The sequence below is a fragment of the Gracilinanus agilis genome, chromosome 3, assembly GCF_016433145.1.
Source record: "Gracilinanus agilis isolate LMUSP501 chromosome 3, AgileGrace, whole genome shotgun sequence".
NCBI classification, from domain to species: Eukaryota; Metazoa; Chordata; class Mammalia; order Didelphimorphia; family Didelphidae; genus Gracilinanus; species Gracilinanus agilis.
In genome coordinates, this window is record NC_058132.1 from 4,221,491 (window position 1) to 4,238,372 (window position 16,882).

Sequence of the window (16,882 nt, forward strand, 5' to 3'; positions counted from 1 at the left end):
CTGGGGGGATTGAGGGAGACTGCTGGGGGGGAGGGGCTACTGGGAATGGGGGGGGCTGGAGGGAGAGTCGGGCATCAGGTGGGGGCGGGGAGAGCGTGCTGGCATTTCCTCAGTGCCCGGAGATCGGGGCTCCTTCCCTGGCACGTGGGCACGGGCACCCCTCCCCCTCCCCCGCTGCTCCCTAACCAGGTTGCTTCTCCCCTGGTGTGTTCGGATCTGAACATCCCCTCAGGGGAAGGGCCCGGACCAGCCCCACCCCCAGCCTGTAACTGCACCCCTCCCCCAGCTTCCTCCTGGCTCAGGTGGGGGTGGGGAGGGCAAAGTCCGGCCAGGGCTCCGGGTCCCTTTTCTATGGTCTTTTGACAGGATGGACAGACACACACATAAGACAGGGAGACACGTACAGACCCGGTACCTCCCCACCCCACATTTACTCTGGTTGCACATGCGCACACCCTTCCGCCCACTCTTCCCAAGCTCTCTAACCTGGGACCGCTTCTTTCGGGTCTTCCGAGTCCCCAGGCATTTGGGAGCAGAAATTCTCAGTTACCAGAGCAGGAAGCCTCGGGCCGCCAGGTCCACGGACTCCCTCCTCTCCCCTTTTCGTCCAGAAAAGGTTCAAGAAGCTCAAGTGTGCACCTTGCAGGAGCTGAGAGTACCCACAGGACAGTCCAAGCATGCCTGGAGACTGCTCTAGGGGGAGGAGCCAAGACTCGGGGGAAGTCAGCAAACTGGCATTCTGGGAAATGTAGTCTTCCATCAAAGAAGGGGGCCAAGTCTTAAACTAAGTCAGGACCTAAGCATTCTGGGAAATGGAGTCCTCCAGGGGAGAAGGGCCGAAGTTCGCATGAAGTCATGTCACAGGCATTCTGGGAAATGGAGTCCTCCTGTCTGGCGACTGGGTTTAGATTCCTGGGAGGGGCTATACACTAATAGTCCCCCAGCCTGGGGGCATACAGCCTTTTCTCTCCCACCCCCAACTCCCATTTCCCCTTCCAGCCCTGCCCTTTGCAGCCCTGCCCTGCTTCTGCTTCTGCTTCTTTTTTTCAACCCTCACCTTCAGTCTTAGAATCAATGCTATGTATTGGTTCTGAGGCAGAAGATAGCTAAAGGGTAGGCAGTGGGGTCAAGTGACTTGCCCAGGGTCACACAGCGAGGCAGCGGCTGAGGCCACACTTGAACCCAGGACCTCCTGTCTATGGGCCTGGCTCTCCATCCACTGAGCCACTCAGCTGCCCCCTCTCCCCCTTTTCTTCATCTTTAGGCTGTAAGCTGCCTTGGGATACAGCCTGGCACACAGCAGGTGCCTAATAAATATCAATCGATTGATTGACTGGCTAATCAGTGAATAGATTCATCTTACCCATGGCCTGCAGAGGTGCTGCTAGGATCCCCTCTTCTGACAGAGAAGGAAAGTGAGGTACAGGGCAGCAGCTGACACTCCGGGGCCCAGGACCAGGCTCAAGGCCCCCCTCCCATAGGTTCCCCTCCTCCAGGGATCTCTCTGAACATCCTGCTGCTTCTTCTGCCTTGGGGGGGGGGGATGCCCAGGACTCCACCCAGCATCCACCCCCCCAGAGCCAGCACAACGTGGCCCCAGAGGGAGGAGCGGCCAGGGAAGGAGGGGGGCCCCGGGACGTCTGCTCTTTGCTTCTGTGCCAGGCTCTGGGCTGGCCTTTCTCCCTGAGCTGCTCCGGATTGGTTTTGGCCATCTCTGGCAAGCAGCGGCCTCAGCTGTCCAGGCAAGAGGAGAATCAGATCTGCCCTCCAGGCAGGAAGGCTGAGATGTCTCTCTGCTCTGGATGTGCCCCTCTCATTCCTTACCAATGCTTAGAAACCTGAGAATGAGTCCCCAGATGAATGGTTCTTCGGGACACTCATGGCGCCACAAGATTGGTGCTGCTTTTTCCATTTTCTCTCTTATTCTTTCTTCTCTTCACTGAGTTTTTCACCAAAGCAGCTTTCTAGAAAGTGGAATTTGTGTTTCTTTTCTTCTGGAGCTCTGAGGTTCTGGAGGGCAGCTGAACCCCCCAGAGGATGGGGAGATCTCAGTCTGGCCTTCTTTTAAATGGACTCTTAGCCTGTGGGGCTTGGAAGCCAGGAAAGCCTGAGAGCCTGCAGGACTAAAGAGCAGGATTGGAGTGGGCAGATGCCATTTCTCTGTTTAAGTGAGCCACTGCTTAGGTGTTAGCTTGGGAAGGAAGTCTAAGCTGGATTTTAGGTTTTTAGAATCAGATTAAAAGTAAAGTTCTAATGGTTCTTCCTATTTGTGTAATGGTGTTCACTGTATGGGTGCTGCAGTGGTCACAGAATTTGAGACTCTGTGGTTTGAATCATTACCTAGAAATATCAATACTCAGGGAGCAGAACTAGTGGCATTGAAGCAAGCCTGTCTTCTAACTGATGGTAAAATTGCAAATATCTATATAGACTCTCAGTATGCTTTTTCAGTGTGTCATGCAACAGGGATAATTTGGAAACAGCGTGGTTTTATTACTGCCTCAGGAAAACCAATTGCACATTTAGAAATAATAACTGCATTGCTGGATGCTATCCAAAAGCCAAAACATCTGGCTGTGATTCATTGCAGAAGCCATACCTTTGGTAGAGACTCAGTGTCTAAAGGGAATCATAGAGCTGATATAACTGCAAAGTATGCAGCCCAAAATGCTTCATTTTATGTCATGAATCTTTCAACTATTAAGTCTGCTGATTTACAACAAGCTTCTGTAGACTCTGAGGTTCAAACATGGAAGGAGAAGTTTGGAGCTAGGAAAGAACATGGCATATGGGCTGCAGACACTAGGAAACTGCTCTTACTAAAAGATTTTTACACCTATTTGTGTCAAACCATTCATAAGAAAGACTATTTTGGTAAACAAGCTGTTGTGGATTCTGTAAAGAGATCGTGGGTAGCACCAGGAATTAATACTGTTGCAAACAGCTGTTCTGTTTGCCAAAAGTTCAATCAAGTTGCATTCAGAAAGAAAGGATTAGATGACAGACCTTTGGCATACTGCCCATTTGAGAGTTTGTATACAGATTATATAATCATGCCAAAAGCTGGAAGATTCAAGTTTTTTTTAACCCTTTAACTCATCTGAAATGGACAGATATTCTTCCCATAGCTTTGTTTTTCCTGAGTACAAGGCCTAGAGCAGATTTGCATGTATCATCTTATGAAATGTTATTTAGTCATGCTCTTTTGCAGAGTAAAACTTGTAAGGCTATCTATACTTCTCTCTTGGGAGGAGATTGTCAAATTGCTTCATATTTAGTTGCTTTGCAACAAAGCCTTAGAGAATTACATGATATGGGAGTTTTGATCCAATCTGACCCACTGGATTATTCTCTCCATGATTTTCAGCCAGGTGATCTGGTATATGTGAAAAATTTTGTCAAAACATTGTCTACACAAGAAAGTTGGGTTGGTCCATATAGTATTGTGTTAATTTCACCTTCATCAGTGAAAGCATTAGGAAGGGATTCTTGGTTCCATTGTTCTCATGTAAAATTAGCTCATAAAATTGATGATGAAAGTGTGGAAATAGTGGAGGTAGAAGAAGGAGAATTTCAGGAGATGAAGATGAGTTGATGAATAGCTATGAAGTGGAAAGCTGAAAGTTCCATCAGGCAAATTGAATCTGCAGTCAAAAAGTTCAGTAAGGAGAGGACAATTCCTATGGAGGAGGAGAATCCAGAGACAACAGAGGAGATTGTGCAGACAGTGGATGATGTGCAATGGGGGTCAAGTGACTTGCCCAAGGTCACCCAGCTAGGAAGTGTCTGAGGCCAGATTTGAATCCAAGACCTCCCATCTCTAGGCCTGGCTCTCTGTCCACCCAGCTGCCTCCTCTTCGACCCCCCCACCTGGATTTATTCTTGACTATACATGGGAGAATAAAACTTAGGTAATCTAATTAGCAAGCAAAGCCTACTTGCATCAACACAGATTTAATTAAATAATCTAAATTTCATATTCTGCACAAAGTTCAATAAAGGTAATACATTTTCTTCTGAAATGCTATTATTTCTCAGTACTTCTCAGTAACATTCCACAGCATTCTTATATTATAACTTCATCAGCCATTCCCAAAATCATTAAAATATTCCTTTGTTTCCTATTCTTTGATGACACACAAAAATCTGTAGTACAAATATTTTGGGTTAATGTTGGGCATAATTTCTTTAGGCTAGTAGGTGGTACAGTGGATAGTGTTGTTACTGGAGTCAGAAACCTGAATTCACATTTAATCACTGATACTCACTGTGTGAACCTGGGCAAGACATTTAATATATTACTGCCTCTATTTTCCCTATCTGTAGAATGTGTACACTAAGAACATCTACCTCTTAGGATTGACATGAGGATCAAATGAGATACTATCTGTAAAGTGCTTTGCAAACATTAAATCACTTGACATAAATGCTTACTATTATTACTATTTCTTGGGTCATAAGTCTCACAGTAGGGCTATGAACTAAAAGGTATGGATAATTTAGTCACATTTCTTATCATTGAAGTTGATACTCAAAACAGTGTTGAGGCAGGCAGCATGTATAATGATAGGGCACTGAGTTTGGAGACAGGAAGACTTGGGTTCAAATCCTGCCTCAGATGCTCTCTTAACTGTGTAACTAGCCAAAAAATAGCTTTTCTGTACCTGTGTACTACTCTATAAATTAATTAGGTTGCCTTCCTTGAGTACAAACAAAGCCTCAAAGAGAAATGCAGAATGGACATGAGGTCAGCAAAGATTCTTGGAAGAGCTCTAGAAAGAGATTTTAAAAGTCAAGTAAGGAATGGTGGAGGAAAAGTTGGGAAAAGAAATAAAAAGCAATTTAAGAAAATGATGGCAGGAGAATAAAAAACTTAATAAAGGCAGATAAAAGATAAAAAAAATCCTTAAAAATCATAATTGGCTAAATGGTAAAATAGACACAATACTTGAAATAAGTGAGTGGGGGAACCTGGTAAAGTCTCTAGATATTGGGTTGATGTTTGGATCAGTGCTGAAGACCCGATGTTGGTTGAATACAGTCTGAAGCCAAGATGGTAGGCCTCAGTACTGTAGGATTATAACACAATCTGACTGCTCTCTCAGTAGGTTATATACAAAGATCTTGGTTTATTGAACAAACACAGGAAGGGGAGTGGACCAGGGAGACAGATTCCCTAGCTCTGATGTTTCCTAATTCCTCCCCCACAATTGACCTGCAAAGGTCACTTCATTCCTAATAAATTGGGCTACTCTCTCTGCACTTTCTATCTGCCTAAAATGAATCTAGTTAACTATTTCCTGTACTAGATGGTCCACTGAATTAAAACAGGATCAGGACAGTCTAGTCAGATGGGTTGGCTAGAGGCCCAAAAGGTGGGAGCCCAGTTGGTTTGGCTCAGTTAGGCTAGATAGACCAGGTCCTTGGCATCTCACACATATGACATTGAAATGGCAGAGTGGAATTCCAGTTGCAAGATAGGGAGTCAAGCCACAGCTGAGAATTCCAGAGGGGCCTCCCAAGAACTCTGGGAGAGGGGGCAGTTTAAGGCAGTTAAGGGCAGTTGGTTCCTGGGGTTGAAGTAAGCAGGTCACTCTGTTTGCTGGTCCCAGATCTTGGTTGCTTTTGAGGGGCTAGAGGCTTGAATCTGAACAAAACCACTTTAGTTCCCAGCTGCCAACCTGCTTTACCTTGATTTGACCTTCAATCAACATCTCAGTTATGTTTAGTTATTTAGATATAGGAGAAGATTTATAGGTTTAGAGAACTAACTAGCAAATCAAGTTACCTTTTCCCCTTTGGGGGAGGGGCTGCTTGGACACAACAGTTTAGGGCTTCCCAGACCTTATCAATCCTTGTTTGATCTCCCTTCCTTCCCTTCCCCACATATCATTAAACCTTTAATCATTTGGGAGCTGTGTCTGGCTATATTTAGGGAAATACTCACAACTCCTCAAGCTGACTTCCTCCTGCCTTGGAGCCCAAAGTAAGACTCTTCCTCCGTGTCCTAAAAGCTTCAAGACATCAAGCTTCTCCTATTTTCTCTTATTTAATCCTGTGGGGAAATAGTTTGAAGAAGTTTATCATCTTTAGGAGTTCAGCCTTTCTAAGTTACTGACCTGGCCCTGCAGTTAACAAGTCTGCCCACCATCATCTTTCAGTAACTGTTTTCCAACTGCCTAGTGGGAGGGGGGAAAGTGAAGGAGCACTCAGCAAAATCCTACCCCTCCCTTCAGTCAAACTTGTCTGTGGGTGTGAGTGAGTCCTGATTGCTACAGACCACTGGCGTCTTACAGCTTCCCACTAACGTAACAGTTTGGCCAGCCAGCCTAGGATTTCTTTCTGAACCTGATGGGAAGTTGTCCATGGCCAGCTTGGTTAATAGAGCCATTGTCACGCTAGGATGCTCTAGAATGCTGTTATATGGGTTATGGAGAGCTTGTTCAATGCTATGGCTAGTGACTATCCCTCAGTTTTGTATGGAGATGATTGAGATTTATAATTCTAATCAGTGACTGACAATATCCTTGGGTGAAGCTCTGGCATATGTTCCATCGGGGATGGCCATGACAGTGACATTTTATGGGGCCCTTATGATATTAAGGAAGGTTCTGGCTTTTACTTTTGGGAAGGCAGAGGTAACAAACCCGGCTTTAGAACAACTCATTGAGCAGATGAAGACTCTCATAGAACAAACAGATTAGAGAAGGCAGAGATCTAGTTGCTAAAACCATCATGCGGCTAGAGATCATAGAGTACAGTTTCACCAAAGAAGGGGGGAGACAGTAAAGAGAAGGCCACATGAACTAATACCAATGAACCACAGGCTGCAGGGGCTGAAGCAGCTCCTGTCACTATCCTCCCCATAACAGACAAAACTGTGGTGCGACTGGACTCAGGCATAATTCATGTTAAGGGCTACAAACCTTTCACAGGGAGTGATTTAGAAATTTTAAAGAGGAGGTTTCCCCAGTTCTACACTGACACTCACAAGTCAATCAAAGAATACAAACAGGTGGTTAGGTTGTATAATCCAACATATGAGGACATGGAATTGCTACTATCTGAACTTTATACCCCTAGTGAAAAAGCAAAATTCATCACTGAGACTAGGAGTAACCCCAACCTAGCCTCTTGGCCTGAGCAGCACCAAGATTTAGAACTTTCTTCCCATGCCAACATGGCATACCTTAAAAGGTACAGAGAAGATTTGGCTGAGGCAATGAGGCTCCATGCAAGACACTCCAATGCATGGGGGTCCTCCGAGAAACTTAGGCAAGGGGAAGAAGAACACCCAAACCTATTCTTATACAGGCTCTTAGAGGCAGGAGAAACTATCTTAGGCTTCAGGGACATGAATGCAGAAGATAACATCCAGCATGTCAGCCGTCAGTTTGTGAAGGGTAGTACAAATCATACCCAATCTTATTTCAAGTTGCATTGCCCACAATGGGAGACCATGCCCATTGAGGAACTGAGGAAGACTGCAGCCTATGTACATGAGTCCAAGGATAATGAGCCTAAACAATCTAAGGCCTCAAAGAAAGATAAGGAAATTACAGAGCTAAAAAGGCAGCTGAAGGAGGCACAAAAGGCCAAAGAGATAGAAGAAATAAAGAACATGACTCTGATGTCCTGCAATCAGAGGAGCCAAAGTAGGCCTAGGCAGTCCTCCTACAATAATAACAACAACTCTGTCAAAAGATGTTTTCTTCAACTGCCAGAGAGGGGGAAGAGAAAGAATTCTATCAATTCTATTCATACCTCTCCCCCTGGCTAGAAGTTTGAGGTTTTCAGCCAGGGGTTTGGAGCCTGCTGTGGCATCATTGCTAACTGGTCCCATTTTTACAGTATCTAACACTGGGCAAGTCACAATTGTCTAGCCACTCTTCTGTCTTAGAACTGATCCTAAAAAGTAATAAGTGTTGGAGGGGATGTGGCAAAATTGGGACATTAATGCATGGCTGGTGGAGTTGTGAATTGATCCAACCATTCTGGATGGCAATTTGGAATTATGCCCAAAGGGCCTTAAAAGACTGCCTGCCCTTTGATCCAGTAATACCACTGCTGGGTTTATACCCCAAAGAGATTATAGGGGAAAAGACTTGTGCAAAAATATTTATAATCATGCTCTTTGTGGTGGCAAAAAATTGGAAAATGAGGGGATGCCCTTCAATTGGGGAATGGCTGAACAAATTGTGGTATCTATTGATGATGGAATACTATTGTGCTAAAAGGAATAATGAACTGGAGGAATTCCATGTGAACTGGAACAACCTCCAGGAACTGATGCAGAGTGAAAGGAGCAGAACCAGGAGAACATTATACACAAAGAGTGATACATTGTGGTACAATCTAACATAATGGACGTCTGTACTAGCAGCAATGCAATGATCCAGGATGACTCTGAGGGACTTATGAGAAAGAATGCTATTCACATTCAGAGGAAGAACTATGGGAGTGGAAACACAGAAGAAAAACAACTGCTTGATCACATGGGATGTTGGGGCTATGATTGGGGATATAGACTCTAAATGATCATCCTAGTGCAAATATCAATAATATGGAAATAGGTCTTGATCAATGACACATGTAAAACCCAGTGGAATTGTGTGTTGGCTAAGGAAGAGGGCTGGGAGGAGGAGAGGGAAAGAACATTAATCTTATAACCATGGAAAAATATCCTAAATTAATTAATTAAATAAAATTAAAAAAAAAAAACACAACAAAACGGATCCTAAGACAGAAGATAAAGGTCTAAAGAATTAACTGGAGGGGGCAAGTGGGTGGCTGAGAGGATGGAGAGCCAGGCCCAGAGATGGGAGGTCCTATGTTCAAATTTGGCCTCAGACATTTCCTAGCTGGGTGACCCTGCACAAGTTGCTTAACTCCCTTGCCCTAGCCCTTACTACTGTTCTGCCTTGGAACCAATACCCAGTATTGATTTTAAGATGGAAGGTAAGGGCTTAAAAACAAATAAATAAATAAACTGGAAACTAGATAATTCTAAAGAATAAGTTGATCAAAGAATAAATCATAGAAACAATAGTTTGGTGAAAGATGACAACAATGAGACAACATGTCAAAATTTGTAGGACACAACCAAAGCAGTACTTGAGAAAAAATGTTTATCTCTGAATACTTACATCAACAAAAGAGAGAAAGAACTGATCAATGAATTGATTATGCATGCAACTACAGAAAACTCTATAAAAACAATAAACTTAAAATCTACAATTCAACACCATATTAAAAATCCTGAATATCAAAGGAGAGATGAATAAGATTGAAAGTAAAAAGGCATTGTATTAATAAATAAAACATAGAATGTATATTATTGGCCAACTTGATTTTAAAAAGTAAACCAAATTACACCTATCAAAAATGAAAAGAGTATAAGTGCCACCAATGAAGATGAAATGAAAGAAGTCCTACCAAATTCCTTCTATGCCATAATTATGGTTTTGATAAGTGCAGGAAAACTATAGACCAATTTTCCTAGTTAATATTGATGCAAAAAACTTTAAATAAAATACTAGCAAGGTGATGAAAAAATATATATGAAAAAGATCATATAGTGTGACCAGGTTGAATTTTTACTAAGAATGCAGGACTCATTCAATATTAGGAAAACTATAACTGATCATATCAATAATAAAACAACAAAAAAGTACGTGATTATATTGATAGATGCAGAAAAACTTTACATAAAACACAATGAAATCATGATTATATTAGTGAATACAGAAAAAGGTTTCAACCAAACAGCACTTATTCCTATTAAAAATCATACAAAAGGGGGGCAGCTGGGTAGCTCAGTGGATCGAGAGAGTTAGGCCTAGAGACAGGAGGTCCTAGGTTCAAATCCAGCCTCAGATACTTCCTAACTGTGTGACCCTGGGCAAGTCACTTGACCCCCATTGCCCACCCTTACCACTCTTCCACCTATGAGCCAATACAGAGAAGTTAAAGGTTAAAAAAAAACATACAAAAGAAAAATAGCTGGAGAGTTTCTTAAAATAAGTAAAATGTATCTCCCACTAACATGAAGTATTTTCTGTAAGACACATAACCTAGAAGCTTCCCAGTAATATGAAGGGTGAGACAAGAAAATCCATTATTGCCATTAGCCTGGTATCTTGTACTAGAAATACGAGATGTGGCAATGAGACAAGGAAAAGAAATGGAAGGCGCAGTCCTGGGCAATGAAGACAGAAAAGGAGGCCTTTTGTCAGGTGCTGGGATGGCTCACTTGGAGAACTCTGTAGACACAACAAAGACACCAGTTCAAATAACAACTTTAGCAAAGCAGCAGGCTATAAAGGAGAATGTAATGAAGCACCTTCAGCCAGCTTGTCTTCCTTGTTTCATGCCTCTTTCTAGTCCCTAAATATCATCCCATTAGATATTTGGGATTTTAGTGAGAAGGTAAAAGTCATAATCCCAGGGATTGATTGACTAACTGTGTGTGACAATAAATAATCAACAACCAGAGTGTGAGTAATTTTTCTCCAGTGGAGGGCCTTCCATCATCTTGATGCCAAGGGAGGTCTGTGCCTGCCTTCAGCATCCTGAACTGTGGCTGGATGTGTACCCTTCTTTTCTTTCAGACAGGAAAGTTCTGAAAATCCGTTTTGGTCTTGGCCCCACCTTTTGATTGGACGACATGCATACTGTGGGAGGACCCCAGAGGTGTCATGGCACTCTGATGTTCAGTAAGATGCTTGTCTCTTGTCCCAGGTGACTCTTGGCATCCAGCAGACTGGTCTCTGACCCAGACTGAGGTTAAGTCTGTCCAACCAGGGCAACCCAGGCAATGTGATGTTACTTAGCTCTGAGTGCATGTAAGAGGCACAGTTCAGTTCTGTACAAAGTCCCACTTCCATTTCCAGGGGACCAAAGCCAGACTCAGGATTTAACAAGGTGGGAAAGATTCCTGTTCAAAAGGGAGCATGATAATTGGGGCACCAAGCGAAGAGAATATGAGATTCAGCCATGCCAAGATTGCCATCTCAGCCTTTCCCAGATGGAGCCATCACCCCTGTAAGTTTCTAGACTGCACTCCTTCTGGGGAGCCCCTGGCATCCCCCTTGCAGGGTGGACTATTTATTGGCATCCAGATCCTGAAGATAATCATCCCTGGAATCACAACTGAGAACCATATCAGATTGTGGACCCAGGAGATTTCATCTCAGATATCCAATTTTACTTTCACAGTTGTCAACCTTGAAAACCACAGAACCACCAAAGTAGTTAGAAAGAGAAAATTTTTAAACACAACAAGGAAGGCGATGCTCTCTTGGCCAATACATAGAGTCAAGAGCAAGATACCACACAGAGCCCACCTCTGGGACTCTGGGAATAATGTCTCTGGGAAAATGTACCTTAAAAGGGGATTTTTCCAAGAAGCTGAAGAACTTGGGAGTCTTATATACACATTTGTGGAATTTAGGACAGGAGGGACACACTGACTGGTTACAAGCAGGCTTGGAAAAGAGGCTGTAGCCCTAGGTTTGGGTACTAGAGAGTGGACTAAGAGAGGCTAAGAAGACAAAAAGGTTACTTGAATTTTGAGTATTTCTATCACCCCTATTCAGGGTGCTAAATGGATGCTTAATGGTCCATTGTTCAGTCTAAGACAAAAAGGTCAGTCTGAGAGTTCTTTGAAGGCAAGTTCCCAAGGGATAAAAGTAAATTTGGGAGTTCTATAAAATGAAGTTGTCACAGCTTAGGGCTAAATTATTACTTCTCTCCTGATAATTATAATAATAAAGTTTATGAAGTCTTAAAATCTATCTCTGTTTTCTAGAATCTAAATTCATCCCAGAATAAAATCTATTACTAGAAGTCAAGAAATTACATTCTGGGAAAAAAAAAAAGAAATTACATTGCAAGATTATTAGAGACTATGTAGGTTCAAGATATAACTTCAATAATAGTATTCCAAGTATAACTTCATAAGCTCCATGAATGATAGGCCAATATAGATAAAACTTACTCAACAACATAAACAATCTACAAATTTCATACACCCCCTTTATGGCAAGTGGTAGGAAAAGAGTCCCAATTATTTAGTAAGAATTCCACAATACAGCAAGCTCTTGCTTTGCATTTTTCCCAGAAAGGAATCAATAATCACTTTTGCCTTTATATATATAATCTTTGGGGCAGGAGGTGGCTCAGTGGATGCAGAACCAGGTGTGGAAATGGAAGGTCCTGGCTTCAAATCTAGCCTCATACCCTTCCTGGCTGTATGAACCTAAGCAAGTCATTTAACCCTAATTGCCTAGCCCTTACAGCTCTTCTACTTTAGAACCAGTACTAAGTATCAATTCTAAAACAGAAGGTAAAGATATATTAAAAATATCTATATATTTATATATGCATATACAGCAATACCTTGGTTTTAGTTGATAACACATCTGAAAACAATCTGTAAAATCTAAAACCAGTGAAAACTGAAGCAATTATTTCCATATGAATCAATGTAAATCCAATTAATTTGTTTTGAACATTCTAAAATACATACCAAAAACACATTTTATAGAGAATAAATAGTGTTTAATACTAAAAACAATAAGAAATTAATATAAAATGAATATGAAAGACTAATGTAAAGAATGAACATTTAACATGGCATTTACCTTTCTGAAGACTCTTGTTGGCATATGGAAGATAGCAAGGAGGGGAGAGAGAGGTTGTTTGAAAGGGGAATCCCCCTCCAGAAGGACCTTGGGTTTCAAGGAACTATCTGGAAAGACTTTGGAAAGAAGCTGACATGTAGACAACTTGTTACCTTGATTATGTCCCTCCTCTTAGCTGAGATACTATGGGAGAATTTCTACTTGACCGAGATGAGATATCTCACTTTTCATTTGCTCTCTGAATGGATAAATGGATTTATTTGCTTTTCAATCCATGTATTGCTCACACTGAGCAAGAGAAGGGGTGGGTCACCCTTTGTTTTTGCAAAATTAGCATCAAGATCAAGTGGGCACACCAACGAAATCTGAGGCAACCAACAGAAAACTGAAACAATATTTTTGGGGAAAAATCAATGAAAACTGAAACCGAGGATAACCAATGTCAATCAAAACCAAGGTATTACTATATTATATATATCATACACATACACATGTGTGTGTATACACATTTATAGGCTTGACAGGTACTTTAGCAACAGGGCTGATAAAACAAACTAAATGACATCCTTGTTTTAGGGAACCCCTAAGTTTACCTTAGTCTCTAGGGAATTTGCCTTCAAGGAATTCTCAGCCTGAACAATAAGCCATCAAGCACCCATGAAGCACCCTAAATAGGAGTGACAGTGACAATCCAGTCTTAAGTACCCTTTTGTCTTAAATTTCTCACATTTCTAGGCCTCTCCCAAGTAGTCCAGCCCCTGATTGGGATCCTCCTTAGTAAGCCTATCAGTTGTCCTTCCTTTCCTTTGTGTGGAGTGAGAAATTAGTGTGTTAATATATTAGCAATATGAGTATCTCCACAATGAATGCACCAGGACCCCACAAAGCATCAGTAAGCTGTTTTCTGAGATAGCAACCCTGGCAGGACAAGATTACCTCTCTCCATTCAGAATACAAAGGCTTCTTCATTGCCTTTGGCTGGAGTGAGACAGAAATAACTCAGGACTTTACTCGCAGAAGCAACTCGTGTCTTTACTATACAAAGTATTTTTGGTGTTTGGGGATGTGTCTTTTGAGTTTGTATTTCAAAAATGTTCAAAACTGTAGACTAGTGATTTAGGAATAAGTTTTTTGAACCTGAGGCCAGGTTAATAGCCTCTTCCCTGTCCTAGAATCCCCTTCCCCAGTTCCTTTCACAAGCAACCCTTGGCTGCTTTAATTTACATTCTTACTAACCTAGTCTGTGAAATTTGCATTAAAAGGAATGCCTGCCTGAGAGATCAGGTGGGCTAGATGTTTTGGAAGACACAATGGTGGCTTGTTAGAGGTGGCATCTCCCAATCAGCCCTGTACCCAAAATGTATCATAAACTGTTGTGCATTTGTATGCAGAGTAAAACTTGATTCTGACCCTTGACCATTTTCTAACAAGGTTAATTTGGAGGATACCTCCTTCAGGAAGGCTGGAACATGACCAGGGTGACCATGTCAGGATGATATCATTTAGCCTGAGGATTTTATTTTCTTATAAATAAGGGATTTTCCTATAAGCTGGGGGTTTTTCTTGCTTTTTTTTAGCTTTTGGAGCTTTTTTTTGGCCACCTTTTTCTTTCTCTCAATAAAGTGGTGCATTTGAAATGGCTACCCAGTTCCTTGAATAGTGGTTAAAAAGGGTGTACTTTGGTATTTTCAAGGTCTCCTCAATTTTCACTTCACACACCTTTATTCCCTAAAGTGTGTAAGGGTTAAAAAATTAAAGGTTGGACTAAATGTACAAAAATGTGATCACCAAAAATATGTTACTCAAGTCAGGATGACTTTTTTTATGGTAGTTTATTTACAAAAAGAGAAACAGTAGAAGTAAGGAAATAAGAGAGAGTAGATAATTACTCTAGTCTGGTCCAAACCAGGCAGGGTTTCAGAGGCCCCAGCAAAGAGGGGCCCAGAGGTAAATTAAACAAGGGTTTTAGCTATTGACATGGGCATTGTGCAGAAATGGCAGGGACCCCATACCCCTTAACTCAGGCGGGCTGTGAACAAGGGAATTCCCTTCCCCCTTTCCTGCCCTTGTGATGCCCTAGGCAAAGACCATTATCCTTGGACTTCCTTTGAGTTGAGGTAGACAAAGAGATACACCTCAGGAACACACCTGGACTGTCTAAGCCCTGAGGGTCTCAGACAGACCCCACACCCCATTGAATGCCTGAGTGCAAGGAGTCACATACACACTACTGAAGAGAATACAAAAAGGCCAGAACTGGGGCACTAGGGGAGCAGCCTCCCATGGTTGTTCCCCTCATGCTGTCTTGCTGGCCATTGATCCTATCTTACTAATAAATCTTTCTTTTTATTTTTAAGCTAAGCCTGGAGTCCCCTCATTCTTGAGGAAGGTTTCCTTCCCGAATGCAGGGGTTCACCATTGGCACCCCTATAACACTATGAGGTCTCTTCCAAGATGAGGGACCTCTCTGGAGGCTAGAACCTCCTGAAAAGTCAGGAAATAAAGTCAGCCGTTTTCACTCACCCACGTGGTAATCCTAAGGCAGTCTGAGGTCCCAAGCTGGAGCTCCTTCAAGATCAATTTCAAAGGCAAAAAGAGCTGCTCACAGGAAGTTCTTGCCACTTTTAAAGACCCTTCCTTTTGTCACTTCCTGTGCCTTCCTTCCACTTTACATGGACCAATTGCAGCTATAGCTTTTCATTAAAACTGCCCAGGGGGCAGTCAGTCGATTTGGTTTGGTCACCTACTATCACACACATGGGTCACAGACCTCACCATACTTAAAGATAAATGAGTTATATACACTTCTGGTAATTAACTCTAAAAATGGGGAGGGGAGAGTTAATTCCATCTTCACAAGTGTATAGAAGAACCCAAGTTCTTTAGTTTCTTGGAAATTTCCATGATGGACATTCCCATATATAGTGCATTTCCCCAGAGACATTGTCCCCATAGTCTCAGAGCTTGGCTCTGTGTGGTGTCATGTATGACTCTTTTTTGTGTGGTGGCCAAAATAATTTGTCTCCTTTGTTTTAATTAAAGACTTATTCTTTGTAACTATTTTAGTAGTTCTTGTTTTTCCAGGTTGACATAAGTTTACAAACATTTTTTCTCACCTCTTTTAACATTGCAGTTAATAATTGAACAATATCCAGATTATAAGAGAAGTTGCTTTTCTAATAGCATATTTATTTAATAGTTTCACATTATCATAAACAACATTATGGATTTAGAACATGAAACAAATTCTTTTACCAATCAGATAATCTCAAGTTAGTTGAATACATTTCCAAATTCCCTTACACAGAATTACTTCAACTTATTGCCTTTTGCATTTTTGTTTTAGCCAATCACATCTAAAAATCTTGTATAAAAGTTCACCCATTAGAAGTAATTACATTCCACTAAAGAAATAATAATGTGCCAACCCACTGTCTTCCCAAGGGTCTGACCCTACTGGACTAGAGCCAAATTGATTGAGAGAAAGACACCAGAAACTGAGGAAGAATCAGAGGGGATTTTTAATGTCTCCTCAGCAGAAAAAGCATGCATGTGGCCATTATATTACAGATATTAGCCAGCTTTGATTGTTTGAGAGATAAGGAAGAAAAAAAAAGGACAAGATTATTGCTTGAGGCATGGATATAACAGCAGATTCTGACAGTAACTCCTTGGAGTGACTTTTGGGATCCTACAGGGATAGACTGATAACAGTTATCTAATCTGGAAACCTCAGGAGCCCTACCTGCTGAGATGATGATCATCTTATTAGGAAAGGTTCCTAGAATTGTTCTCAGAATTGGTCAGTGGTTGTGTTTCTTAGGAGTTGTCTGTGCAGATACCAAGGTAATATGGGTAGGAACTGGTATGGTAGGAGGACAAGGTTCCTTCAGGGCTGGAGTTGGTCATGGGATGGCAGAAGGGACAGGAGAGGATGGAGTATCTGGAGAAGGAGTGGTGGGGAGGGAGGAGGGTTAGCCAGGAGTTGTACAATATGAGAGGAGGTTTTTCACCTGAGACATAGGAGAGAAGTCATCCATCTGCATTTCAGGAGGAATAGGACTTTCCTCTCTACATAGTTCAAGAACAGGCTCGCAAAATTTAGATATATTTTGGATGGAATCCTCCTTTGCCATTTGACCATGCAAGGAATGCTTGAGATCGTCCAATTGAATTTGCATGTTGGCTTACATTTTAGCTTCCATTTTCCATATGGTACCCTGTTGTAGCTTAACATT

General features: G+C 42.0%; 1 protein-coding gene across 1 annotated transcript in view; it reads right to left on the reverse strand.

The window, feature by feature from the left end:
- Nucleotides 1-648, reverse strand: part of LOC123239416 (zinc finger protein 69-like) — a 17,439-nt gene extending 16,791 nt beyond the window's left edge. The window contains exon 1 of the mRNA XM_044666686.1: nucleotides 487-648. Coding sequence (XP_044522621.1) covers nucleotides 487-526 — 40 coding nt within the window. The 5' untranslated portion in view covers nucleotides 527-648. The remainder of the gene's footprint in view (nucleotides 1-486) is intronic.
- Nucleotides 649-16,882: the final 16,234 nt, after the last annotated feature.